Source organism: Phodopus roborovskii, unplaced genomic scaffold (assembly GCF_943737965.1).
Source record: "Phodopus roborovskii unplaced genomic scaffold, PHOROB, whole genome shotgun sequence".
Taxonomy (NCBI): domain Eukaryota; kingdom Metazoa; phylum Chordata; class Mammalia; order Rodentia; family Cricetidae; genus Phodopus; species Phodopus roborovskii.
Genome location: NW_026125954.1, coordinates 555733 through 583711, shown reverse-complemented (window position 1 = coordinate 583711; position 27979 = coordinate 555733). Strand labels below are relative to the sequence as shown.

General features: G+C 31.7%; 1 protein-coding gene across 1 annotated transcript in view; it reads right to left on the bottom strand.

The window, feature by feature from the left end:
* Positions 1 to 18676: 18676 nt before the first annotated feature.
* The window catches only part of LOC127218141 (interleukin-1 receptor accessory protein-like 1), a gene marked incomplete at its 3' end in the record, with an annotated part of 522674 nt that continues 513371 nt past the window's right edge, over positions 18677 to 27979 (bottom strand). The window contains exons 3-4 of the mRNA XM_051179146.1: positions 21929 to 22115; positions 18677 to 18830 (exon numbers count right to left, since the gene is read on the bottom strand). Coding sequence (XP_051035103.1) covers positions 18677 to 18830; positions 21929 to 22115 — 341 coding nt within the window. The remainder of the gene's footprint in view (positions 18831 to 21928; positions 22116 to 27979) is intronic.

The following is a 27979-nucleotide window of genomic DNA, read 5'->3' as shown; positions in this document are numbered from 1 at the left end:
AACAAAACAACAAAAAAAAAAAGTGAAAATACCCAAGCAAAGTACTGCCTCAATTTCAAAGTGATTTCTTTACTACAAATATTATATTGTTTATTAAAGTCACCCAGTAGTATTTCTTTTAAGATTTACTATAGATGAACCTTTTGGTCTACTAGGGCATGTGGATCTCCTCTGTTTTTATTCTGGAGACAAGTGGCATCCTACAGAATCAGTATCTGCACTTTATCAAGATCTTCAGGACCCAGTATTAATAGTTAGCTCTCATATGTTGGCTCACAACCGTTTTTTAACTCCTGCTCCACAGGAACTTATGACTTCATCTGGCCTCTCTATTTACCAGGTATCCATGCTGTGCACAGATAAACATGAAAACAAAACACTTACATGCATAAAATAACAATGCTGACACCACTCAGACAACCTGAGTTTGAGTCCTAGCACTTAACATGGTACAAAGAAACAAATGATTCCTACAAGTTGTCATTCACTCTTCATTTTTCTTTATCATATGTGTATCTACACACACACACACACACACACACACACACACACACACACACCATAAACAAACAAACATGTACTTTAATATTTAAAGATATGGTGGAAGTACTATTTTAACAAAACTTAATAATGTAGGTATGATATATTTAAGAGGAGTTTCAATACATTTTTTACAATATACTATGAAATAGCTATTGCAAACTGTTGGACCTAAATTGCTTTATCTATACATCACATGCTTCCCAGAGCATAAAATGATCACAAAAATCTCATGACTGGTCATAGCTTTATTTAATTAAACAAATGATTCCACTGTTATATGAATATTAACCTTGTAGGATTTAAAATAAATTTTTATTTAACGTAGTCTTGAATTCATGAATGTCTGGCACTGCATCAAATTCTTGTCTCTAGATTCTCTGTACATAATAGTAATGGAATGTGTTTTTTATTTTATACGTTGGTCTTTCTCCTTGTTTTAATTTTTTGACTTTTGATATCTGTTCACAGTATACATATCTCAGTATCAATACTTATGATGAGATAAATCATGCTTGACTCAAATTTCACAGAGTCCAAATACCATAAGGAAGCAGTTCAAAAATAATTTTAACATGTCTATTTACATCAATGATAGATGTAAGGAAATACATCTGAATATTACAGTATTCTAAATACCTTATACGTAGAATGAATAGTAGATGCTCAAAAATGTCCTAAACATTAGTGTAAAACTTCCATTCTTGGAAAACAAATAAAATTCAAATTTCATTTTTAGAGACCTAGGAAATTTATTGACAGGCACAAAAAACATTCCAGAACTCATGTTGAAAAGAAGTGTGAATTCTTCTAATAGAAAATTGGTATTTGTTTCCTAAATAATTACCTTAACTTTACCCTTTTTCATAGCAAAAATGGTACCTAATAGTATTGAAAATGTGAATAATTAATTTTAAGTGGGATGGAATACGGGCTCAAAATTTAGCTCCAAATCTTCAGATAAAAGTTCTTAGGTAAAGTGATTAATATCTCAGAATGTTATTTTGCTTGTTCAAATAATAGGCATCAAATCTTCCACTAATATGTGGGGCATATGATAGATTGAGGAAGTTTCCACTATTTGTATAGGGGCATGGAATGTGCACAGTAAATGTTCACTGTTTTGTTTACTATATAAATTTCCCCATGAAAACTCTGTAGTTAGAGAAATCTTAATTTCTATACAAACTAAGGTTTGGAATTCTAAGTGATTCAACTTATATTTGACATGTTAAATAGTCAAAAATGTTTTTACATATCTTACACCCAGGTAGTATATTGTCTTGGGCTCATTAGACTTGTATGGAATCGTATGGTACTTATTAGAAATATGTGTCTCATGACAGGATGTGTTCTAGAAAGTGTACATGAGGAAAGGGGAAACAATTATGTATCTGGATTAAATTATTGCCTTCTGCTTTTGAGGCTAAATTTTACTAGTGGGAATGTTATCAAGGTAGCTGCAATGCTTGAAATGTTTTCATTTGCCAAATATTTCCTACATACACTGAGTAGATTGAACATCATTTCATCCACTACCAAATGACACTAAGAAATGACAGTTTACAAAGATAACAAAGTTCATTGAGATTGACCCTCATCTTCACTTCATCTCCATTATCTCACAGGGAAAAAAAAAAAAGAATGGGTTTTCTGTCATTATTGGCCTAGATTGTTTTGACATTCCCTGTCTCAAGAATCTGTCAGTCACTCTCTTATGTCATACTCTATCAACTGTGACTGTTGATTGCTGTAGGAGATATACGATTGGACATTTAGGCTTTCTGCATTTTCTTTGTCTTATCACTTCTTTCAGGAGCACTTGTTACACTCCATTGGTTTTATATGTATAACCCAATGCATTCTCTCTCTCTCTCTCTCTCTCTCTCTCTCTCTCTCTCTCTTATTAAAAAACATTTTTATCCCATTCCCCTTTTAGAAAAACAAAAACACAATATTTTGAATTTATGCAAAGAAGCCAGATCAGCTGCTGGGAATCATTGGCTTCATCATTTGGAGCTCCAGTTGTATTCCTCACTAGCAGTTTTGTCAAGTATTGAACCTCTAAAATTCTTCTCCTTAAAGTAGAAATGATGTTGCTATCTGGCATTACTGAATGACTGATGGAAGTTTTTAAAATGAGTTAATAATGTTTCATATATTCATAAGTATTTTGCAGTCAAAACAAAAAATTAAGAAAGAGGATACTATTGTTATTTATTACTGTCTTCCATCCTAATATCACATCCAAGCTATGAGGATCCAAGTAATGATCCCATTAGCATCTTATTCATTAACAATCCTCATGTACATTCCCTCCTCATCCCAGGAAATTGTCTACTTTATCCAAATCCTGTAATCCTATAAAATAGTTAAACAAAGTGAATCTCTCCTTTTTGTTTTATATACTGGTTTATCATACAGAACAAGATTTGTGATTCACCTGGCTTACTCGAGATACCTGGTCTCAATTTTATCTATGTCCTAACTTTTCTTCTACAATAAATTGAACTGTGTTAGGCTCATTGATCAATTAGAATCAATTAGAATATTATCATTAAAACTCAGCTGACTTCTTTGGTGACTTTAACATTGTTTAAGGATAACTAAATATTATCTCCTTAATTGAGCCTCTTGCCATAAACATGTAATACCTGCTACATGGGAGATGGAATGAGAAATACCCCAAGTGCATGGCTTATCTGGACTACAGAGAGAGTTCAGTTCTAGCTAGATCATTTTAATGAGACCCACCCATGTCAAAATCACAGGTGTGGTGGTACACACCTTTAATACTAGCACTCCAGTTGTAAAAGCAGACAGATATCTGTCATTTTGATGTCCTGCTGGTATACATAGTGATTTCTAGGCCAGCTTTGGTTGCACAGAGGTATATTATCTCAAAATAAAACCCCAAATAAACACATTTCAAAAGCAAAGCTGGGGATGTTGTTCAGTGGCAGACTGCTTTCCTAGCATATGTGAAACATAAGTTAATCTGCTCTGGTATTAAAAAGTAAATATCAGACAAATTAAAGAGATTCTTCTCCTTACAGACATCCCTCAGTGGCCTGTCCAAATTGTAGGCTAGACTCAGCATCAGCGTTCTCTGGGAATCTTACTAATTCTCTTTTTCCCTGTCACAAGTCCTGAGTCTTTCTTCCTCTTATTTTTCTTCCTATGAAACAAAAAACCTGTACCTAACTCTTGAGAGACCTAGCAGATCTCTTAGTCATAGCAATCTCATTGCAATAGTCTCCTCCTCCTTTACAATAATCTACTCAAATAGAGTCACTTTACAAAGCCTAGAACCTTGCCTGTATACCACATTTGTCTTCCTTAGTTGAAATTCTTCCTCTCAGTAAAACAATTTTAAAATCCATTGCTATAGGAAACTTTCTATGGCCAACTCATGACACCCGGAACCTTCCATGATCATGTTTCATTTAACTCTTATGTTCTCATTTTGTAATTTATATTCCATATATTTCTTACTTTTTGACATTGAACACATTTTCCCTTGGAGGTCCCAAAGGAATATGTACAGAATTAAAATAAGAGCTTGGTGGATCACAGGTATAAAGTTGATCAAAAAACTCCTTGGTAAAATATTGCGAACATTGGGTAATGTAGATATGCTACGCTTGAATCAGTTTAAATCAGATGCTACATGCAACATGCTTAGTGTGGTATACACATGAGATATTTAACAAATGCAAGCAATGTTTACAGTTGTCAGCACTTTATTTCCTTGTTATCTACATTAAAGTAATGCTTACTCAAAGGATAGCCAACTTACATTGCATTCATCACTCAAACAAAGCAAGGGATATTAATTGTGTTTTTTATTTCTCATGTAAAATTTTATATTATAATTTTAGCATGGTTTTAGTCATACTAACGAAAACTGATTGTGACAAATTCATCTTGTATCAAACAGTCCCCTTCACATGAGAACAGAGTTGATGCTTTTATATATATATATATATATATATATATATATATGTATGTATGTATGTATATATATATATATATATATATATATATATATATATATATTTCTTTTCACCCAAAGGAGGAAACATAACTCAAAGAGTCTGTTGCATGGGAAGTACTACACTGAGTACCTAAATACCTCACATCAAATTTTCTAACAATGAATGAAATTTACTCTGAAAAGTTAACTTGCCCATGTTGCCAGATTGAAGGAAAAAACAATGTAGTTTATATGGTAGCCAAGAAAATTTGTAAATATTTATTGTAGGATAATTGAAGATTGATTAAATTTTAGAATTTTGTTATTTCAAGATTTTGTTGTTTCAAGAATAGCTTGCTCTAGTTACCAACACTGAATAAGTTCAGAATTGTGTAACTTGCTAAAGAATAAAACTTTCCAAGTGTGTATCTGTGTTTTCACACCAGGGTGCTTTGCCCATGGATGATATTCCAAAATATAACTAAGAGTAAAGGTATTTCATAAAGAAGTTATAATTTTATTATAAATTATGTGAAACATTGTTATAGTATAGGCAGAGCCTCTGACATGTTTTGATTTTTACTGTTATTTATTCAAAGGCATTTGAATTATTTTAGTAACACATTTTTTTAAATCATTAGTGTGTGTTTATTTTTTCCAACAGAACAGAATATATACAGCATGCAGAACCTATCATTTAAAATTTAACATTAATAAACACAATATAGTCTTTATTATATTATATGATTCTGAGTAATATTCCATTAATTTAGAACATAGATTTTACATGGGGTAGTAGATAACCATTTTTTAATCTCTTTTTCTGCATCTGTCTCTACTTAATTTGAGAGGTCGTCAACCAAAAGTCCCACTTCTCCCATGGTCAACATCATGCCTGAATTCAAGCTAGGTCAGTCTTGACCAACACGCATATACTTTCCTTTTGTTTATGTCTTTTTCTGAGACAGCAAATAATAGAAATACTAATCCTTATGAATATGTAACAAGATACATAGAGTATTATAAAAGCATCTATGTAATAAAGCTACAATTCATCCACATGTTTCTGAAAAATTCTACACTTTAGTAAAAGATACTAGAGACCTAGTCTGGTTAAACTATCAGTAAACCATATTTTCTTCACCAACCTCTGTTTCCTAATTTTTCTTTGAATATTTAGGTCATAACCATATTATATCAAACATGACCCCAACTGGATGGCATTCCCCTACATATGGAATTGGGGTGGGGGAATGGGAGGGGAGGGTGTTTAGAGTGCATGTGAGAGGGCAGAGAGGGTAAAAGGGAGGGAAGGAGGGAGGGAGGGCTGGAGGGGAGGGAGGGAGAGAGAGGGAACTGGGATCGACATGTAAAATAATAAATTAAAAAAAATGCTTTGACTCCAAAATTTAACTTGAAGAACAAGTTACTGGGTAAAAGGATTTCTATTTTTGTGTCCACAGAAAATGAAAAGATGTGGATTCCTTCCAGACTAATGTGGTTTGATCACGCCAGACTGCCTGAAACAGAGTATAAGCTGATCCTACATTCAAAACAGCTGGACAAAACAGCCCTACAGACTACAGCTAGGATATCTGAATCTTCTTCTAATTCCCCAAGACAGCACCCCTTACCAGCAGGAAGTAGTTTGGAAAGAATGACGCCCAAATTCCCAAATATTGTATATAAATGTTTGTTTGCATTTAATTGGACTTTGTTATAGAAAATTAAATAAAAACATTATAAAAAAAAGAAAATCTGTATTCCACAAAAATTGAAAATTCAAAGGAAATGGACAAGTTTCTGGATAACTATCACTTACCAAAATTAAATCAAGAACAGACAAACAAGTTAAATAGACCTATAACCGGCAATGAAATAGAAGCAGTCATCGAAAGCCTTCCAACCAAAAAAAGTCCAGGGCCAGATGGATTCAGCGCAGAATTCTACCAGACATTCAAGGAAGAACTAATATCACTACTCCTCAAACTGTTCCACAAGATAGAAACAGAAGGTTCATTGCCAAACTCATTTTATGAGGCCACAATAACTTTGGTACACAAACCTCACAAAGACACAACTAAGAAAGTAACACATTTTTGGAAATAATACTACAGATTTAAAACAGACAATATAATGTCCATACCAAATTCACACATAGAAGTCCTTTCTCAAAAAAAGACTGTTAATTATTCTCACTTCTCACTAATGGCCTTTCCTCTCCCTTCAAACACACTCATGCTCACACACACACACACACACACACACACACACACACACACACACACACGTGTGTGTGTATATATATATTCCCTTAGTGGTCTCTTAGTTTTCCTATGTGTGTTGTGTTAGTATTAGTCTTAAAATGGTTATTTTTCCACATCATAGTTACTTTCAAAACTTTAAAACTTAAAATATTTTGCTGTGTTTATTCTGTATGAGTTGGTAGAGATAAGAATGTTTATTAAAATATTTCAATTGTCTTATAAAAGAAGATAGCTTGTGTTAAGTTCAAATGAAATTATTGTGAAAAGATTTTATAATCCTTTTATGGCAATATTAATTTGCAAATAATACATATACAAATTCTTTCAAATGTGTTGAAATAGCCAAATAACTACACAGGAGACAAAGTGTGAAAAAACATAACTGATTTCTGTGGAAAAGTAGCTGTTTAGAATTTTATAAGTACCTGGAAACTGACTAGAGGAACTAAATAATGATCTAGCTCTTATAAGCAAGGTAAAGCCTGAACACAGAGATATCTGATACATGTGCAGGAGTCAATTTAAGAAGAGTGTATCTGGGTGGGAAAGTTCTAGCTGCATAGATGAAAGATTTATTTTAGGACTTTTGAAACATGACAATAGACACTGTCCTATTTCATTGCTTGTTAAGGCTCACTTAATTGTGATTATAATAAGTCTATCTGCCTAAGTGAAAAATCACACCATTTCAATAGTTTAATAAAACATAAGTCTATTCTTCACTAAGCAAGTTATATAGTGGGAGTTTTCCACATCAGTGATCTTCTTTCTGTTGTGCAGACCTGGGCCCTCCATTATTTAGAGCATTCTGTGCTCTGCATTGCAAAACTGAAGGAGGTAAGAGAGGGGAAAACAAAACGTCTGTCTTCTTTACTTTGGATCAGAAATCATATTTTCTCTCATATAAAGTGATGAAAACTAGTCAAAGGATTCTACGTAGAAGTAAGCAGGCAAGTAAGAAACAGTTCTTGAACAAATTCTTCCTAATAACATAATACTTTATAAATGGGACTCAACTTTATTTCAATTTCACAATAAAAAACTATTTAACAAAGTACAGAATCACATCTACAGAAAGTGTCTCTAATGTGTCCTTCCATTTGGCAGGTTTACGTTACAGTTTCCTCTCTGCTGATACTGAATCTAATAACTACAGTATTTGTTAAATCAATTGCCTTTATATTACCTTGCTTTTCTTAATTTCAGCCCCTTGTCTGACATCCACAAAAGGGTGTCTCAATCTACCGGATGTAAATACGCACTTCATTAAGTTCCAATTTATAACTTAGATAACATCAGTCCAGCAAGTATCCATTAATTATTAATTCTATCAAAAACAACAAGTGTGGATCCTACCTAAGATTAAGACTAAGAAGCACTCATTTAAACAATTAGAAATTATAAGTTGCTTATGTAAGTAAAAGTGGATTCTGTCAGACTAATTCTATTTTCTTACAAACATTTATCAAATGATCATGTTCAAAGACAAATAACACATGAATACAAGTCAACACAAGTGGTTTATTTAATTCAAAGAGAAAATAGATTAACATGAAATTATCTGATTATGTACCCAAAAGGAAAATATCATCTAAAATAATTGAATTATGTTTGTCTTCAGCCTATTGCTATAATAGAATTTTAACAATGTCACAATCAACCAGTGAAAAATAACTTACTACCAAGTTGTTACATGATAGGAAGGAGTTTTAACATTGATAGATAGTTTTCACACATTTTTACTTCTCACCATTGTGATTAATGTTGACAACTATTAGAAACGTTAGTATATGAAAGAGCTATATAATTAAGAATTTCAGCAATATTACACACATTTTGTTTTCAGATAATACTTTGAGAACATCCTTAATTGAATTTGATGCTATATATTGGTTACACCTACCAACTATAATTTTCCATAAATAATTATTAAAAATGTTTGGTTTTAATCAGAAAACACAAGTTGGCATATTTCTTTTGTATTCTTAATTTTATAGTACAAAATTGCAGCTTTAAATAAAGATTTATCATGTGCTTTGTAATAATAACTGATTTGTTTAGGACAAAAATATATGTAGATATTATACATGTTGAAATTTGAAAGCAGATGAAATAGTAGTTATGTTTGTGTTTAGAGTATATTTATTAACCGAACAATGATAGTATGTAAACAGATCATAGCTAAAACTAAGTTCTCAATAATCGTTCTAGAATATCCATTATTAACACTTCAACAAAGCTGTGGCTACATATAGTACTTCTCTATTTAAAATAATATCTTCTAGATATGTGTATATATTTTGCTTTTACTGGAAAATGTATTGCACTAGGTTATTTCAGACAAGGCATATGACATTCCTAAAGAATTTTTGATGCCATTTATATTACAGAAAGTTCTGTTTGGTATGCTGAAATGGAACCCAATTCTTAACCCAACAGATGATACAAGAAAAATATATATTAAGGTCTTCTACTTAAGGCATGGAAGAAGCAACTTCTTTACATTTTATACAGAAGTCATGAAATATCATTAATTTGCATATTCATGTTGAACTATCCATTTAGAATACATTGGCTTTTTTAGGTTCACCAGATGGAACAACAGATGTTAATATAATGACTAAAAGCCTTGGTCAAACATTTTTGAGAAATGAATATATGAAATACTCTTATTATGAAAGTCATATATTTTTAAAAGAAGAATAAAATGTCTATTTTCACGTACCTTAACAAACTCATCTTAGATTATATCATATTTATCTTAGTTGAAAGCTAAGTATAAGTATTAGCACTTCTTTTAATTTTTCAATAAGAAAGGATTTGGTATTATGGAGAGAAAATTAAAAAACCCTGGAATATATTTTTTTGCCTTTCCCATATAATAAAAAATAATAAAAATGTTTTCAAATTGTTAAAATTTAGGACAAACTTGACTATTTAAATGCTTATTATGTTATTAACTTCTTATATCAAAATAAAATATTTAGAATTTCTTGGTCAGTTATACTTTCTCAAATAAAACAACATGTGGGAAATTAGCAGTAATTTTTTACACAAATCACTAGATACCTGAATTGCCTCATGTAGGATATTTTCTTATGTTCAAAACTTACAAAGAATATAGCATCAGAAATATCTCCCCAAATTGGGTCCTGTTTATTTTCTTCAAGGAATGATTGATAAATGCTAAATAAATGAAGGTGTCAGAGTTCAGATTATTAACAACAGCACCACTGTAACGCATTACAATTAGCAGAGTGAGTTTATATTGATTCAATGGCTGAATCTTAGGATTGTTGTTCATTTTGAAACATTTTGAATATTTATTTGTTTATTAATTAACCATTTATTTTTAATACCAGATCTTGATATTTAATCAAGACTGTAGACTGTACTCAGTTCTGTAGCTCAGCCTATGTTTGAACTCTCAATGATCCTCCTGCCTCAGCCTCTTGACTATTGGGATATAACCACAACCAGCACAGTTGTATATTTAATATCAATATCTAGAGACTGCAAACATTTTACTGTACTAACAGCAGATAATAAAGGAAAGGAAGCCATTAGAATATTCATGAAACTCATAATCTTTTGCATTTTTAATGTAGCCACAAAGGACAATTCTTCCATTATTCAGAATTCTTCCAAATTTTAATATCTAATGGTATAACATACATACGTTTTTTAAAGTCCAAAATAATTTTCAATGATTTTGCAATGCTTCAGTCGCTAATTTTATGTATTGTTTTTTAATTTGTAGCACAATACAAGTTTACTCGAACTAAATTTGAGATGATCTAATGTCAACAATTTTAATGGATACCTCTTATTCAAACAAATCTGTCTTGGTCTTATTTATGCCAAATAACAAATATCTGGGAATTTGTATATTTTTATCACACTTCTATGTGTATATCATTATTAATGATACTCAGATTTAAGTGTTGTAAATATGTTGCAATCATTTTTTAATATTTTGAGTTTTGGCATTCTATTATATTCTTCTTTCATTTTTAAAGCTTTCCTTTTAGATGCATAATCACCTATCCCTAACAGAACTTTATTGTTCTAAAGTGAATTTTCAATCTCTTATTTAATGAAAATGACAAAACTGAGCATATTGATTGGAGGTTTTCTTTAATTTATCCATTGAAATTTCCACACCATCTTATGATTTGAAATAGATTTAATGTTTCGCTCACAGTCAGTTTTGATTATGTGAAAACTAAAAGCACTTCTTATAAAGTGCTTAACTACAAGCGGGGCTTCAAAGCCTTATAGATAAATCATGTCTTGTCAAATTGCAGAGCTAACATAAAGTGGTGGAAGAGAGTTACATAAAACATTTTTAATATGGTAATGAAAATTACTTTGTTAAAAATACACACTTTCAAATTATTTTATGATAAATTATATTTGATTCAACATTCAGAATTTCAGCTAATTTTAAGTATCCAATTTATTGGTAGGAAGTTTATTTACAGTAACTATCAAGATATCCTCTTCTTGAACTTTTTTCACCATTCATCTTAAATTGAGACCCTTGTGCTTGTTTTGGAAGCCCATATGATAAAATTGGAATGACATAGAGACATATTATCACTAAGCAATACCCCCTATTACCATATTTTACAAGACCAGTTATCTCTGTTCTACTACCTGTCTCTGATTTGGCTCATTCTAAGTACTGTAAATAAAGATAAGTAGGATCCCAGGTAAACAGATCTTTCTTATATGAACTAGAAGGAGAAGAAGAAATAAGATGTTTTATATAGTGGAGAATAGAATAATAGCATATTGCATTTTACACTGGATATTTGGAAATAAAGACATGATGTTAAGAAGACAATAAAATATAGATTCTTTCTGAAAGATGAAGAGCCATATGCAATTGATGGCTGCTGGAGACAGAGACTCTGCCTCTGCCAAGAATTAGGTCTGTGATAGACTATTCAAACCCAAGTGGTCACATATACAAATGAGAAATACTAAGTGGACTCAGAAAACATCAGAATAAAAGGTTATGAATTTGAGAGGGAATGGTTGTCATAGAAAGATTTGGAGGGGGAGAGAACAGGATAAGACAAACAACCACAGCACACATGTATTCATTACTCAAAAAAGTATTTAAACTAAAAATACAAAAAGTAAATCTTAAAAAAAGCATAAATTCAGATGTATAATGAGATGTACACATGCATATTTGTATGTGCATAGATATAAATATATACAATACCATGAAAAGTATAAAGGCAAATATTCATTATCTACCCTGTTTATAAACACCATAAGTTACTTTTAAATTAGTTGTATAAAATAAGATATATTGAAAGTACTTCATATATAATCTACTATACATTAATCAATGTCATTTAAAGGCTATGTTCATATATGAATACTCTTTTTACATTACTAAATCCAAAGGGGACAGAGGACACTACAAGATGGCCTTCTAAATCAATTGAGTTCCTAGGAACTCGCAGAAACTGAAGTAGTAATCACAGGGCCAGTATGGGTCGACACTAGGTCCTCTAAATATTGTTGTTTAGTATTTTCATTGGATTCCTGAGAGTGTGAACAAGTGACTCTCTGACTCTTGTGCTTTCTCTTGGGACTCTTGTTTCTCTGTTTGCTTGGCTAGTTCAAAATTGTTATGATGATTTTTTATTTTATTTTATTACATGTTGTTGTTGCCTCTTAGAAACCTGTTCTTTTCTAATGAAAGAGAGAAGTAGACAGAGGGGAAACTTTTTTTAGATTATCTTGTATGAGAAAAGAATTTATTGATAAAAGGAAAAATAAAGCAAAAGAAAAATTGAGTCACAAACCAAAGTCAAGGAAAATACTAGAAAAATCCCAAATTTGTTTTAGACCATGCATATAATGTATGTAATCAGGATCAAAAAATTAATTTTGTGATTAAAGTTAAGACACATCTCCTGATATTTCATTATATAGAAATACATACTTCATTTTTATTTTCAAAATCTGAAATTTTAGTCTTTTTTTGTTTCCTCCATCTTTCTTGGCAACTCTTATTTTGGAGTCACTTTTGTAATGTATTGTACTACAAAACAAATGATTGCATATAATAAGAACACTTAAAATTTTGCCACTACAAGCATTTGATACTATGCATGGAATAAGTGATACATGAACTTTCAAATGATAGAGTTTTAGATATAAAATATTTATAGCTATCAATATGCTTTACTTTACCAAAATAACATGCATGTTTGTTTTCCAGGTCATTGATTCTGGCATTTTGGCAAACATGCAAATGGTGCGTGTGTGTGTGTGTTTATTCCACATATAATATATACTATATTACACATAATATGTACACATATCCCTTACTACCAGTTTAATTAGTTCATGGAAAGTTACAAAAACAACTTTCCTAACGCGAAGATATAATATACCACTTTGAGAGAAAGAGATATAAAGGGGAAAATCCATTTACCCTCAAGTTAGACACAGAAATACACTATTCAATTACATCACTGGTAGAAAATTAAATGTCTCAGTACAATGTGCTTCAGTTGAACCTAAATGATAAATCTTTCTATGTGATCAGCATAGCTAATATGAGAACTACAGTGTCTTACTATTAATTATCTAGTGGAGTAAATCATATATTGTAGTTCAGGGAATTAAATTTTATTCCTACATTTGTCACAATGATGCTTTGTGACCTTGATAAAGCCACTTAACCTTTCTTTGCTTCAGCTTTCTCATCCATAAAATGAGGAGGACGATGTATCTTTTGAAAGCATAAATTTATCCCATGGTTGATTGGAAAGTAGTTTAAATATATTGCTGCATTAACTCTGTTAAAAAATGTTCCAAGTATAAAAATGTTACTAAAAATATCATCATTTTAGCACTTTCCTCATTCTTTTTGTTTTATTTTTCCTGTGAAGTTTTCTGTTCTTAGCTACTGACTAATTTGCTTAAGTGTCACATTTAGTGTGGAAAGTTTTTCAAGACAGACCATTTTCCTAATTTTTCTCTTATTGTTGTTTCTAGTCCTAGAAATGACCTGGCTTAAACTGGTCTTAAAGCATATTACAGATTATTGTCTATCATTTTGTTTAAGTTCTTCCTTTAAAATCTTTAAAATGTTTTGGACAGACATATTAATAAAAATGAATGTATGTGGGCTAGAGTCAAGAGCACTTGTTGCTACTGCAGGGGACTAAATTAAAGTTCTCAGCAATGACTCAGTGACTCACAACCATCTGAAACTACAGTTCCCAGATATCTAATGTCCTTTTTAGGCCTTCTTGAGTACCAGAAGCTCATGCAATTTATAGACATAAATGCAAGCATAATACACAAACATCCAAAATACAAATTAAAAAATATATATAGTATTTTGTCTAGAGAGAGACACACAGTGAGAATGTGGGCCAACTCTGCATCTGAGCACAGTTTTCTGTACCTATTAGCAATGCTAGCACTGCTTCTGTCATGTCCAATTACTTTTGACCTGCTGGCCCTCACCACCAACACTTCCCTGTTCTTAAGAACCTGTCTGACAATGCCATGTCTGAAGATTAATGGTGGGAATTTTGAAATTGTGGTCTTACAGGTGATGTATATCCCACATGATCCCTATTCCTGATGTTCAAGTATATTTCCTTATGTTAAATAGTAGGTTTGTGATGCTAAAGATGCTTTATAGAATTTGAATACAAAGTTGATTTGGGAACTGAGTTAAAACACAGTCACACTGCCAAATGGGGGAATACAGAAAGCAAATGAAAGACAAGGAATTATGGAATATACACAGCTCTTCATGATAAGAAGAGGCTGTAAAAACTAAAGATATCAAGAAACAGTCTTTTAATCAGTCTGAGAAATAGTAAACTGAATGAAAGACCACAGCATATTAAAAGCAAACTCACAATGGTAGACCAATCAGCAGCTTGAAAACTCAATTCAGTGCTGTTTGTTAAGCTTTGTTAAGCTTCAAGAAAGAGATAAAAGTGGAATAAAAACTAAATAAAGAAAAACAATACAAGTGGCCAAGGGGTGTGTAGAAGGTATTACTGAGTGTTTTGACTCTGGTCTGAAATGATAATAGAATTGTCAGAAATTACAAGAAATAATTGAAGTGCCTTCAATTTTGAAAGGATGAATTTTAGGACAAAATAAAGGAAATTCAACTTTGTACTTGTCAAACTAATCTCCAAATAGGAGCGTTTTTGAAATAAATTGTGTGTAACAGATCCATTACAAGTTCTTGCAAACTAGGATGACTGAATGTCAAGGAAGACAGTCTGAGTTGTACTTCATTTGGTCCTGTAGCAAGATGACTGTATGGGAAAAGTTATGGTCCAATATCAAGCTTTGCAAAATTGTCTTTTAAGATTCAGTATACTTAAGACATTGTTGGCAAGTCTTGTTTATGTTTATTACAGCACAGTTTACTTCTTTAATCAGATCATTCCACTTTTCCTTATCATCCACCTTAGAAGGCCTACCTCTGTTTACCTTTTGCCTTGCTGGTGTGTTCAAAAGTTATTTATCAAACCATTAGAGTAGGTAGGCAAAAATATTATTCTGGATAATTGGAGAGAAGAATAATTGATTTGGTAAATGTCTACTGGAAACAATCTAGTGAATCTTTACACTATGACATTATTATTTTGAAGTGTACTATGATCATGCTTCATAATTGTAAAATTCAATATACAATCAAATATAATTAAATTTATATAATATTTGTTATACACATTCCTATATATAGTGGAAAAAATAATCTGTAATATATTGACCAGTAACTGTATAATATACTAGAATAATATTAAAATGTAAAGTTTGCCTCAGTTGAACACATACTGGAAGATAATTTCCCCAAATAACAAGTATCTAACTGCCAAAAAGCAGACCCTAGGCACTACAATTTGATTATTTGGGGGCAGACAACTTTCATCCCAATAGACTTAGTATACTCTATTTTGAAAAATGTTCACAAACCTAAAATTATAATTGTCTACATGTATGTATTGTAGAGAAGATATTCTGTGCATAGTGAGTAAATTACTTATCTAGTATCATAAACTGTTTTGGAATCTTAGGTTTATTATTAGAATTCAAAACTTGTTACCTAACTGATCCCATAAAAAACTATGTAAAAAATCTCAAAGCAAAACAAAAGCCTTTGTAATAACTTTTTAAATGTAGTAGAATATGCAAAAATTAAGGAAAGAAAATGGCGGTTGTTTTTTCTGTGTTAACAAAAGACATGTTGGTTTTTGTAGAAAGATTTAACTTTCAAATCATGGGGATGGGTGAAGGAGAGGATAGCAAAGGTGTATAGAACATTTTCAATTATATAAAAGAAAAATTTTCAAACCTAGAAAAAGAATTGCTTAATAAAAATGAGGTTGCAGATTTGAAAGAAAGGAAGACTATATAAGGGCTTCGAAGGGAGAAATAAAAAGGGAAACCATGTAATTATTAAAAAGTGAAAGAAATACTTTTAATTGGAGCAGATGCTTCTCCATGAAGTAAAGACACATGGCTGAGAAATACCTTTTAGATATTCAGTAACTTTAGGTTTCATGGAAATGCAAATTTAAGTTACATTGTGATGCTAGTTTACACCAGTCAGAATGAGTAAGACAAGATGAGGAAAACAAATTATGGTTTGAATATGAGGAAAGGGGAATACCTATGTAGCAATTTGTATGAAGGTTGCTAAAACAGAACAGAACAAAAAAAAAAAAACTATAGTAGAATTCACACTATATGAACAAAGGAGACAAAGTCATCATATAAAAGAGATATCTATGTATATTCATGCTTAATTTGGTACTCTCTTCCCAGCCTCCTCCTCTTACGTCCACTCTCACACATTCACTCTCCTATGTTTCCCTTAATAAAAAGGCAGGTCTCCATGGGACATCAGCTAAACAAGGCATACTAGATAAAGAGTAGAATATAAGAAAGTTTGTTCATGAATACTTAATATAGGAATGCATAGATTTATCACAGTGAGACCATTTTTAATATAATTGACTTAAGTATTCTTCATTTCCACATGAAGAAAATGGTACATTTAAACAAATACAGAAATATAGAGAATTGTGAGATAATATGAGTAAAATTTCTACTCTTAGGTTTACCAAATGGTCTTATGTAAGTTTTTTATCAGTCACTTCATAATGGATTGTATTTATAAATCTTAGTGTTTCTAGAGAAAGAAAATTATGTTTATCATGGATATATTTTCCTTTCTAAATAGGTAAGAAAAGAAATACTATCATCATTCAGCATAACACTTTGATTCATATTTTAAGTTCCTTTTTCAAAATACCCATTGTTTCAAAAAGCTTCCTCAGTAGGTAGACTTTGTAAGCTAAAAATTGAACAGAAAATTTTCAATATTTATTGTGCACACTGGCATATTTTTCACTGAGTTGTTTAAAACACTGGGAATAAAGGTGATAAGGTGCTTCTCTGAATTTTTCTTTATACTAATCTATTACACACACCCAAACTACAACCAAATGATTGCAAATCATATATACACCTATGATGGGTATAAAATATACACCAGAGAGTAAATGTGTATTGAATATTCAAGTCTATCATGAATTTCAGTTTAGTTGCTTACTCTTTCTTATATTTATCAAAGGCTTTACCAAAGTGCATCACATGTAAAGAATTTTCCATCTGTTAGAATAATTTTCATTTAGCAAATGAGACCCATGAAACAATGTAGTTTGAGTTACATTATATCATACTTCAAGATTTAAAGAAATGGATTCTTATATGATGCATGGATACATGTACACATAAAAAGATATTTGTTTCACGTAGAAGAAAATGATTTTGCAAGCATTACTGAATGTATGAATTTAGTTAATGTTATGCTGTTCTGAAAATGTTTTACAAATATTACCCCACAAAGTCATCAAGAGCCTCATTCAATAAAAATATGCAAATATCTGTAATTTACCTTTTTGTTTGTTTTTTTTGGTTGTTGTTGTTGTTTCCAGCTCCTCTTCTGCTTTCCATGAGGAACTTTTAGATAACTGATTATTGTTGTATATAAAATATGATCATGATTACATATTTTGCATAACTAAATTGCTGAACATTTGGATTTTCTCATTGCAATTTTTTTTATACATATCACCTTAATCATTTGATGTTTGCAAATCCCCTATAAGGCAAATTTCATCTTCATCTTTTTATATATATTAATAAACTAACATTCTGGGGATTACACTAATTCAACAAAGATTGTTAGACTTATGAATTGTACATTGTTTTTAATAAGTAGTACTCTGATGCTATTTTGATTACATTCAGCATTAACATGATATGAGGGTTACTCTGTGATTCTTAAAACAAAATATTACATTTTTAAATGAGTTTGTCTGAAATCGTTTTTTTTTTGGCCTATGATATCATATATGTCATCTGTATAATAATAAATATGTTAAATAGAAAAAAAATATTTTGCCTAATTTTCAGCAAGACATAAATACAGAGATAGACGTCATGTATTTCATCCCATTACTCTTGAAAATGTTTCTAAAAATGATTCCACTACAAAGTACAAGCATAATCTTCAAAAATTGTAAACTCATTATTTCAAGTACTTTCAAAAGCTAACATTTGTATAATTCCTCAAACATTCTATTTAACCTTTCAAATGTATTTCAGCACAAAATTATTTAAAAACAAGCAGGAATAAATTTCACCTATAGGAATCCACTTAGCATTTGGTTGAGTGCTTCTTTCATTTCCCTAGTTGAAAAACTTCAATGTGCAGCCCTGAATCTGACTCAAAAGGCGTTTTTTTTTTTTTTTTTTGTTTTTTTTTTTTTTTTTTTTTTTTTTTACTTGCAAATGAAATACTGATTGTGATTACCTGTAACAGTTAACTCGGTGGTTCTTCTCACAACAAAGCCGCCATATTTTAATTCACAGGTATAGTTTCCAATGTCATCTTCTTTGACTTCTTTTATGAGTAAAGTATCTTTTTTGAACACAATACTTGGTCTCCATGTTTTTGTCCTGCATTCCTACACAAAGAACATAAAATCAGGTAGTACACATGATAAGTAAAGAAGTTATTTTAAACCATAAAAACAATACTTTTGGTTTCATAAAAACATACAAGAAAAAAAACATACAAGGTCTCCTATAGACCAAACTGGACTTGAACTTGCTATGTAACTGAGATTAGTCTTTAAGTCCTGAACAACCTGCCCTATGGTAGGATTGTACTATATGCATATAGTACAATTTCTGATGTATAACAATGATTTATATATTAGGATTTTACAGTAGCTAAATATTTGGGATTAATACTAAGAAATTACATTCTTTTCTCCCCAAATTTGTAAATTATGAACATCACCTTGAAGAGTAGTTTTAGAGTCGCATTAATTTGTTCATTGTAGTAGTTAGGTAGTAGATGTGTAACCACACTCAATATAAAATTTAAAAGCAAATAATTCCTAAAGGATTATTGTGAACTTGACTCTATTAGTATTCATTACCTAAAATTTAAAATGTATTATTAAATAAACACTGGGAAATAGTTTTATAATAAATGTTTCCATTCCAATAAATTATCAAAATATAATTGTTGCAGTTATTAAAAATGAAACCTATTCTCACTTGCATAACCTCTTATTTACATGTACATAAACAGCCACAGAATCTCCATATATGAGAAAACTTGTTTTTTGTTTGTTTCTGAGACTGGATAACTTCTTTTTAACATAATACTTTTTGGATCTGTCTATTTTCTTGCCTTTTTCTTTATTCTTTATCAAAACTTCATCCATCTTTATCCATTTATTATTTTGATGGACATCTATACTTGATCCATTTCCTTACTGTTGTGAAAATGCAGCAATAAATGGATACATATATATCTTATGGTAGGATATAGGTTTTTATAGGTCTATCCCAAGTGTGACATGGTTCTGCCATATAGAAGTTCTATTTTTAATATTTTGAAAAGTATCTATAATTATTTCCTAAAAACTATACTAGATTATACTCCCATTGGTAATGAATGAGGGCTCTTAATTTGCCACACACCACAAACATGTATTCTCATTATTACTAGACATGCTTCATTATGGTCTACTTGATGGTAAGGTTATAGGGTTAAGAGATTTCTGTTTTTCCCATAACATTAATCCATATTATCATACTAGTATTTAAACTAATAGAATGAGGACAAAACAAAATCTTTAAATCTTTTGAAACTATAGACAAATAAAACTACTTAGTGCCAAGTCCAATTTTTAAGGTCCATAATATATGTGAATGAGTGTCTCTGTGAAATTATTTATATAGTTTTCAGTTATTTTGAAACAAAAATATGCACATTATTTTCTAATATTAGCTGCATGAACAGTTATAAATTTCTATTAAGGTATTATATCTTATGATGCCCATTATTTATGTTGCAGAGGTTAAGGATTGACTAAAAAAAATTAAATTGTGACATAACATATGCTGCATCACTGCCTACCACTCTATGATGATGCTTTTTATACCTTAAATGACTATTACAATTGTGAATGCCTGTCTAACATGAATGAATATAATCTAATCAGGAAACCATAATTTAAATTGAGATTATAGAATTAATTTTAACTGAGAGGTACACATGTATGTATGTTTACTCTCATATTTCAGAGAAACTTAAGATGTTCACGTCAAATTATAAGGAAAAATATCTACCTCAAAATCAACTTATTTCTGAAAAGCAAAAAAACCTTCAAGCCTATAATGTTCATACACAACTGCTAGAAAAAACATGGTTTCAGAAAACTTCAGTGTCATCATATTCTTAAAGATTACCTGTGGAACACAGAATGTCACAAATGAAATTTATTCAGTTATCAAAATTGAAACAGCAAAACTCATTCCAATAGGAACAAAACCCATGGAACAAATAATTTAGTGATGTTTGACATTGTTGTTCAGAACAGAAAACCACAAGTGTTGAAAAGTGACTTTCAATTGTTCCCTTTATGTTCTGAGTTTCCATTGCTTATCCAGAATCAAAGTTAATTTTTTGAGAAGAATTCTGCTAATTTTGATGAAATGTTTTCGAACTTGTTCTGGTTTCTTGTTTTATTTTTAATAGTTATTTTTTCTATTTTTTTGGGCAATAAATTACAAGGATTCTGACAGGCATACACTAGGCAGTATGAGGCCCGATTTCTTAAAGTCCAATTAGACAGAGAAAATGTTAAGTTAGGAGATTTTATCTGTGAGCAAACTGTTCCACATGAGTATTCACAAATTCTTTGCTCACCTTTTAGTATATACCAAACAAAAACATACTTTTGGGTTGTATAAATAAGCTTAAAATCATAAGCAGTTTTTGATTAACAATGAATAATAATAAGTTGGTGTCTAAATAAAATAATGTGATGATAATTTTTGAAGGAAATACTACTATTGTAACATCTGTTTTATAGTATAGATATTTATATATGAAAATTAATATAGTACAGGCAATTATATGGGAATTGAATATAATATCTCATTAATATCAGGGCACCAATATATCACAGAAGAAAATAACTATTTCTTTCTTGCCTTGGGATATGCTGGAATGCTAAGCCCAGAAATAATTATTCAACCTAATTCACTTTTCAAATTTATGAAACAGTTGTTGATACAGCAAGATTTAAATACAAACATGACAGCTTATACAGTAGCTCAACTGTACAAATATTAATATATATTTTGTTTATCAAAGAATAAGGTTTTTTAAAACTTATATTGAGTAGGGGTTGTAGAGATGATTAGACAGTTAAGATTACTGTCTGATCTTTCAGATGGTCTGGGTCCAATTCCTAACACTCACATGGCCACTCACAGCCATCTACAACTACAATCCAAAGGGATTTAATGTTCTTTAATTGCCTCTACAGGTTCAGCATTACCATAATACACAGAATACATTCATGTAACACACACATAATATAAATAAATAAAACCTTATAAAATTCTATAATGACCAACACAAATTGTTATAACACTCTATAAGACATGACTTGTATCTTAGTTAATCTTTTATCCATTTCTCTAGAATAAGAGGCACATTGGATTATTTGTACACAATAAAATAAACCAGAGTTCATACCTTGTACCAAAGGATTTCAGGTTCCCTGGTGGGTACTAAAAAGTCCTCTATGTCTCGACATGAAATTTCCTTGCTTTTACTAAGTTCAGCTTTTTCAAAATACTTCATCTTGGAATTGTAGCAGAGTCCAGTGTCATTTTCTCCTACTGTCAGTGAGATGGATACTTTCATACAGTATGTGGAGTTCCTGTAACAAAGCAGAATTTATATGTGACATACTGGGAAAGGGAAGTAAATGGTGCCAATGCATAGTGTTTTACTTCTTCAGGAAAATAAATAAATAAATGAAAATAAAATAGAAAACCTCCATTGTTTAGTGCATTTTTGTTGGCTTATTTCAACGGATTGTCTATTGTTCACCAACTAAACAATTGTTCTTATAAAAACAGATATACACTATATTCATTTTCTATAAAATTATATCTAGATTAAATTTAAACAGTATTTAATAGATAGTATTTTTGTGTAGAAAATTGGAAAGAATAAAGTAAGATTTAGGGCAGAAAAAAAATTCAGGCATAGGTTCGTGATAGAACTGGCAAGCAAAAGAGAGAGGTAGAAGGGGGTCAACTCTCCTATTAGGTGCAGTGATGGGATAAGAATTATGCCATGTAGTTCTTATAGCAATTTTAGACTGGAAAAGTGGAGAATTTATTGGTGAGTATGGAACAAAAGCAAGAAATAAACTAGTAGCTGATTGAAACAGAAGCAAACACCCACAACTAAACACTGCGCCAAATGGATTCCAGACTCAGAGAGGGAGGCAAAGAACAGGCTGACCTGAACAGGAGGAGCTAAACGACCCCCCAGACTGATAGCTGGGAATCCAGCATGGGACTGACTCAAATCCCCTGAATATGGGTCTCAGCTAGAAGGACTGAGCAGCCTAAGGGATCTCAGACAGCGGAACAAGGATGTATTCCTGGTTTACCACATTTTCTATATCCGTTCTTCAGTTGACGAGCATCAATGTTGCTTCCTGATTATGGCTATTAAAAATAAATAATGATGTTGTGAACATAATTGAACAGATCTCCTTGTGGTATGAATGTGAATTCTTTGGAATATGCTTACGGGTGGAATTGCTGGATCCTGTGATAGACTGATTCCCATTATCCTGAGAAACTGCCATACTGATTCCAAAGTAGTTGTATGAGTCTGCACTCTGACCAGTAATGGTGGACTGTTCCCCATTCTTCACATCCTCTCCAATATAAACTGTCATTGGTGTTTTTCATTTTGGCCATTCTGACAGGAGCAAGATGGTATATCAGAGTAGTTTTGATTTGCATTTCCCTGGTAGCTAAGGATGTTGAACAATTTCTTAAGCGTCTTTCAGCCATTTTATATTCTTCTATTGAGAATTCTCTATTTAGTTTTGTACCCCACTTATTTATTGTATTATTTTGTGTTTTGTTGACTAGCTTCCTTAGTTCTTTGTATATTTTTTTAAATCAGCCCTGTGTCAAATTTGGGGTTGGTGAATATCTTTTCCCTTTGTGTGCAATGCCATTTATTAATTGTTGATTTCAGTGTCTGTGTTACTGGCGTTATGTTCAGGAAGTGATCTCCTGTACCAATTTGTTCAAGGTTACCTGCCACTTTCTCTTCTAAGAGGTTCAGTGTGTCTGGATTTATGTTGAGGTCTTTGATACATTTGGATCTAAGGTTTGTGCATGGCGATAGATATGGATCTATCTGCAGTCATCTACATGCCAGCATCTAGTTATGCCAGCACCATTTGTTGAAGATGATTTCATTTTTCTGTTGTATAATTTTAGCTTCTTTGTCAAAAAGCAGGTGTTCATAGATGTAAGGGTTAATAGCAGGACTTTCAATTCGATTCCACTGGTACACTTGTCTATTTGTGTGCCAGTACCAAGCTGTTTTCAGGACTATAGCTCTATAATAGGATTTGAAATCAGAGAATACAATGACTCCAGAAGTTCCTTTATTATACAAGGTTGTTTGGGCTATCCTTGGTCTTTAGTTTTTCCATATAATGTTGAGTATTATTCTTTCAAGGTCTGTGTAGAATTGTGCTGGTAGATTGATTAGAATTGCATTGAATCTGTAAATGACTTTTGACAAGATTTCCATTTTTACTATGTTGGTCTTACCTGTCCAAGAACATGGGAGATCTTTCCATTTTCTGGTATCTTCTTTAATTTCTCTCTTTAAAGTCTCAAAGTTCTTGCTATACAAGTCTTTCACCTGTCTAGTTAGTGTTACACCCCCAAGATATTTTATGTTATGGCTATTGTAAAGGGTGATGTTTTTCTCTCAGCCCATTTATTGTCTGTATATATTATGGCTACTGTTTTTTTTTATCACTTTGAAATTGACATGATTCCTATTGAGTGCAATCTGTACTCCAAACTCCTGACAGTTCAATGAGAAAAATTCTCGTTATGGGGGAACAAGTGGAGAGAGGTATTGGGGAGCATGATGTGAAACTCCCAAATAATCAATAGAGAAATTACATTTAAAAAAGAAATGGGATACTCCCTTAACCTAGAGGTAGGATGGAAGGCCTAGTTCCTACTACAAATGACTTGACAGATTTAAATGACTCCTCCTGGAAGGCATCATCCTACATGTGGAATGGAGGGGGGTGGGAGGGTAGGATGGCTGGGGGCATGGAAAGTTGGGTGAGAGGGAAAGAGGGGGGAGGGAGAGGAACCTGGGTTCGATATGTAAAATAAAAATAAAAAGTAAACAATAAAGAAATAAAGAAATAAATAGCCGTGTTTGCATATACATGAACATTTGGTTTAATATCTCAATAATGTGTCAAACGTCAATCCTTTACTGATGGATTCTCTATAACTGAAAATATAAGTCAAGGTCTTATATTTTTATTGGTGAATCCTAAATCATGGTTAAAATTTAGAAAATTTAGAAAACCGCAGATTTTTGGGAATAATTAGGAACAAATGAACATATAACAAAATTGATATATTTTTCCTTGGTATTTATATGTCTGTATATTTAATAAATATATTTTATGTGATAGTGGAAATTAAAAGGTTGGAAAAGAACTTTTTCTTTAGTAAGTGTCCGACAACAAATTGCATACATGATCTCTTAAATCCTGAATTTGAATGTCGTTGCTCATTACCTTTGTACTCTTGGATATTAGAATTATAGCCACAAGTGTGGACAGAACATAGCTATGTTAGTAGTTCGTTGTTTTATTGAATAACAAAACATTTACAATAACTTAGACAATTTTTTGAATACAGACACTGCTATCTACCTATAATATCTTCCTTACAAGTTGATGAAATCATCGAGTAAACAAAAGACCTTTATGAACATCAGTCCAAAGACATAGACAATCCAAAGAGTATATTATTATGAATTTTGTTACAATACTAAAATAAATTTTCTGTCTCCAGCCTCTCAGAATCAAAGAATAAATGAAAACAACAAAAATTCAACATATTTTGTAATAGAAAAATCATAGAAAAAACAAAAATAGTTTTAAAAAAAGAAACAGGATTTTTTAGCTACTTAGATTGCCTTCGAGAATGAATGATAATTTGGCAATCATAAAAGTCGCAATTTCAAGTAACACTGTGAGTACAACCTAGGAAGAATGATAGCTGGATAAGTTAGAAAGGACTCAAGAAAGATAGATACACAGTGCCCAGACTAAAAGATATGTAACTTATTTCTAAGACTTAGGATTGGCATTGGATAAAAATGAAATCTGTATTTTGGGAAATGATTTTTCTATTTTAATGGAAAAATAGATAAAAGGTAAGAAAGGAAAACTAAGCAATTTAATAAAATGGAAAGGAAATGCACCCGTTTAGGGAAAAGTATAAAATAGTCAGTTTGCATTGGCATAAGAAAGAATGGTCAAGTTCAAAATATACTTAAGACTTAAATCAATGTAGTAACAAGGATAAAAACAGAGCAACACAAGATGTATCAATTTCCTTAATTGATTATATGAAAAGTACACTCAATATTTCATTATTAGAAATAATAAAGCAAAATATATCCTTAGATAAAATAAATGTGTGAAATTTAAGCACAAATTTTATACCAAAGTGAATCAGTTACCAGTTTTGATGCCTGCTTGGTGTGTGGCTTATATATTATTTGATGTCATACCAGTATATTATCTTCAAATCATTGTCTAAATGCTTAGTGGCCAATTATTTAAGTGGCTACAGTGTGTCTAATATTTTTAGGATTCATGCTAACATATAGTTATATAACACAACAGAGGGTGAAGCCAACAATCTAGATACCTTGGGGGAACTTACAGGAATGGCAACCAGAACACTAAATCTGCCTATCCATGCAGGACCACCCCTAATTTCCACCTGTCTGGTCCCCGACCCCCACTGCAGGTACCATACTGGAGCACCGGTCCCCTCCCAGAGATCTGCTATCTCTGCAGGATCACTCTGAGTTCTTGCTGGGAAGAAAGTATAAGAAGCATACCAAACCCCAAATAGGATGGACCAAAGAAAAAAGACCCCTTGACATTTAGTAATCAAAACACCTAGCAAACAGTATAAAGAAAGAATATTAAGAGTAGCGAAGGAAAAAGGACAGGTAACATATAAAAGCAGACCTATCAAAATTATACCTGACTTCTCCATGGAAACCCTCAAGGCCAGAAGGTCCTGGATAGATATTCTAAAAGTATTAAGAGAACACTGATGCCAGCCTAGGCTACTATATCCAGCAAAACTCTCAATAACTATAGATGGAAAAGCAAGATATTTAATGACAACACCAGATTTTCCCAATACGTATCTACAAATCAGGCCCTACAGAAATTATTGGAAGGAAAGCTCCAAACCAAGGAAGGTAACTACGCCCACAAAAATGTAGGCAAAAAATAATCCAACTACATCAGAAACCAAGGGTAAAGCAGAACTAATATATTCACAATACCACTGCCAAAAACAAACCTAAATCAAGCAAACATCAACAATCAATGGTGCTTACTCACCCTCAACATTAATGGTCTTAACTCAACTATAAAAAGATATAGGCTAACAGAATGGATACGAAGACAGAATCCATCCTTCTGCTGCATACAACAAACACATCTAAGCTTCAAAGATAGACATTACCTCAGGGTAAAGGGTTGGGAAAAGATTTTCCAATCAAATGGAAATAAGAAACAAGCAGGCGTAGCTATCCTAATATCTAACAAGTTAGACTTCAAACCAAAATTAATCAAAAGAGATGAAGACGGTCATTTCATATTCATCGCAGGAGAAATCCATCAACACAAAGTCTCAGTTCTGAACAACTATGCCACCAATACAAAGTCACCCACATTAGTGAAAGAAACACTCCTAAAACTCAAAGCTCATATAAAACCTCACACACTTATAGTGGGAGACTTCAATACCCCACTCTCAAAACTAGACAGGACCACAAATCAGAAACTCAACAAAGAAACAAAAGAACTAACAGAAGTTATTTCTCAACTGGGGTTAACAGACATCTATAGAACATTCAATCCAAAGACAAAAGAATATACCTTATTCTCTGCTCCACATGGAACCTTCTCTAAAATCGAACACATACTAGGTGGCATAACAAACCTCAACAGATACAAGAGAATAGGAATAGTCCCCTGTATCTTATCGGACCACCATGCTTTAAAACTGAAATTCAACAACAACACAAATAGCAGAAAACCTGCAAACTCATGGAAACTGAACAATGTGCAATTGTACCACACCTGGGTCAAAGAAGGAAATTAAGGACTTTCTAATATTCAATGAGAATGAGGACACAACATACCCGAACTTATGGGACACCTTGAAAGTAGTGCTACAAGGGAAGTTCACTAAGTGCACTAAGTGCCCATATGAAGAAAACAGAGGATAGTCACATAAGAGAATTAACAGAGCAACTGAAAGCCTTAGAAAAGAGAGAAAAAGAGAGGAGAGAATTCAACCCCTAGGAGTAGATGCCAGAAATAATCAACTTGAGGGCTGAAATCAACAAAATAGAAACTAGGAAAACAATACAAAAAATCAATGCAATGAAGAGTTTTTTTTTTTTTTT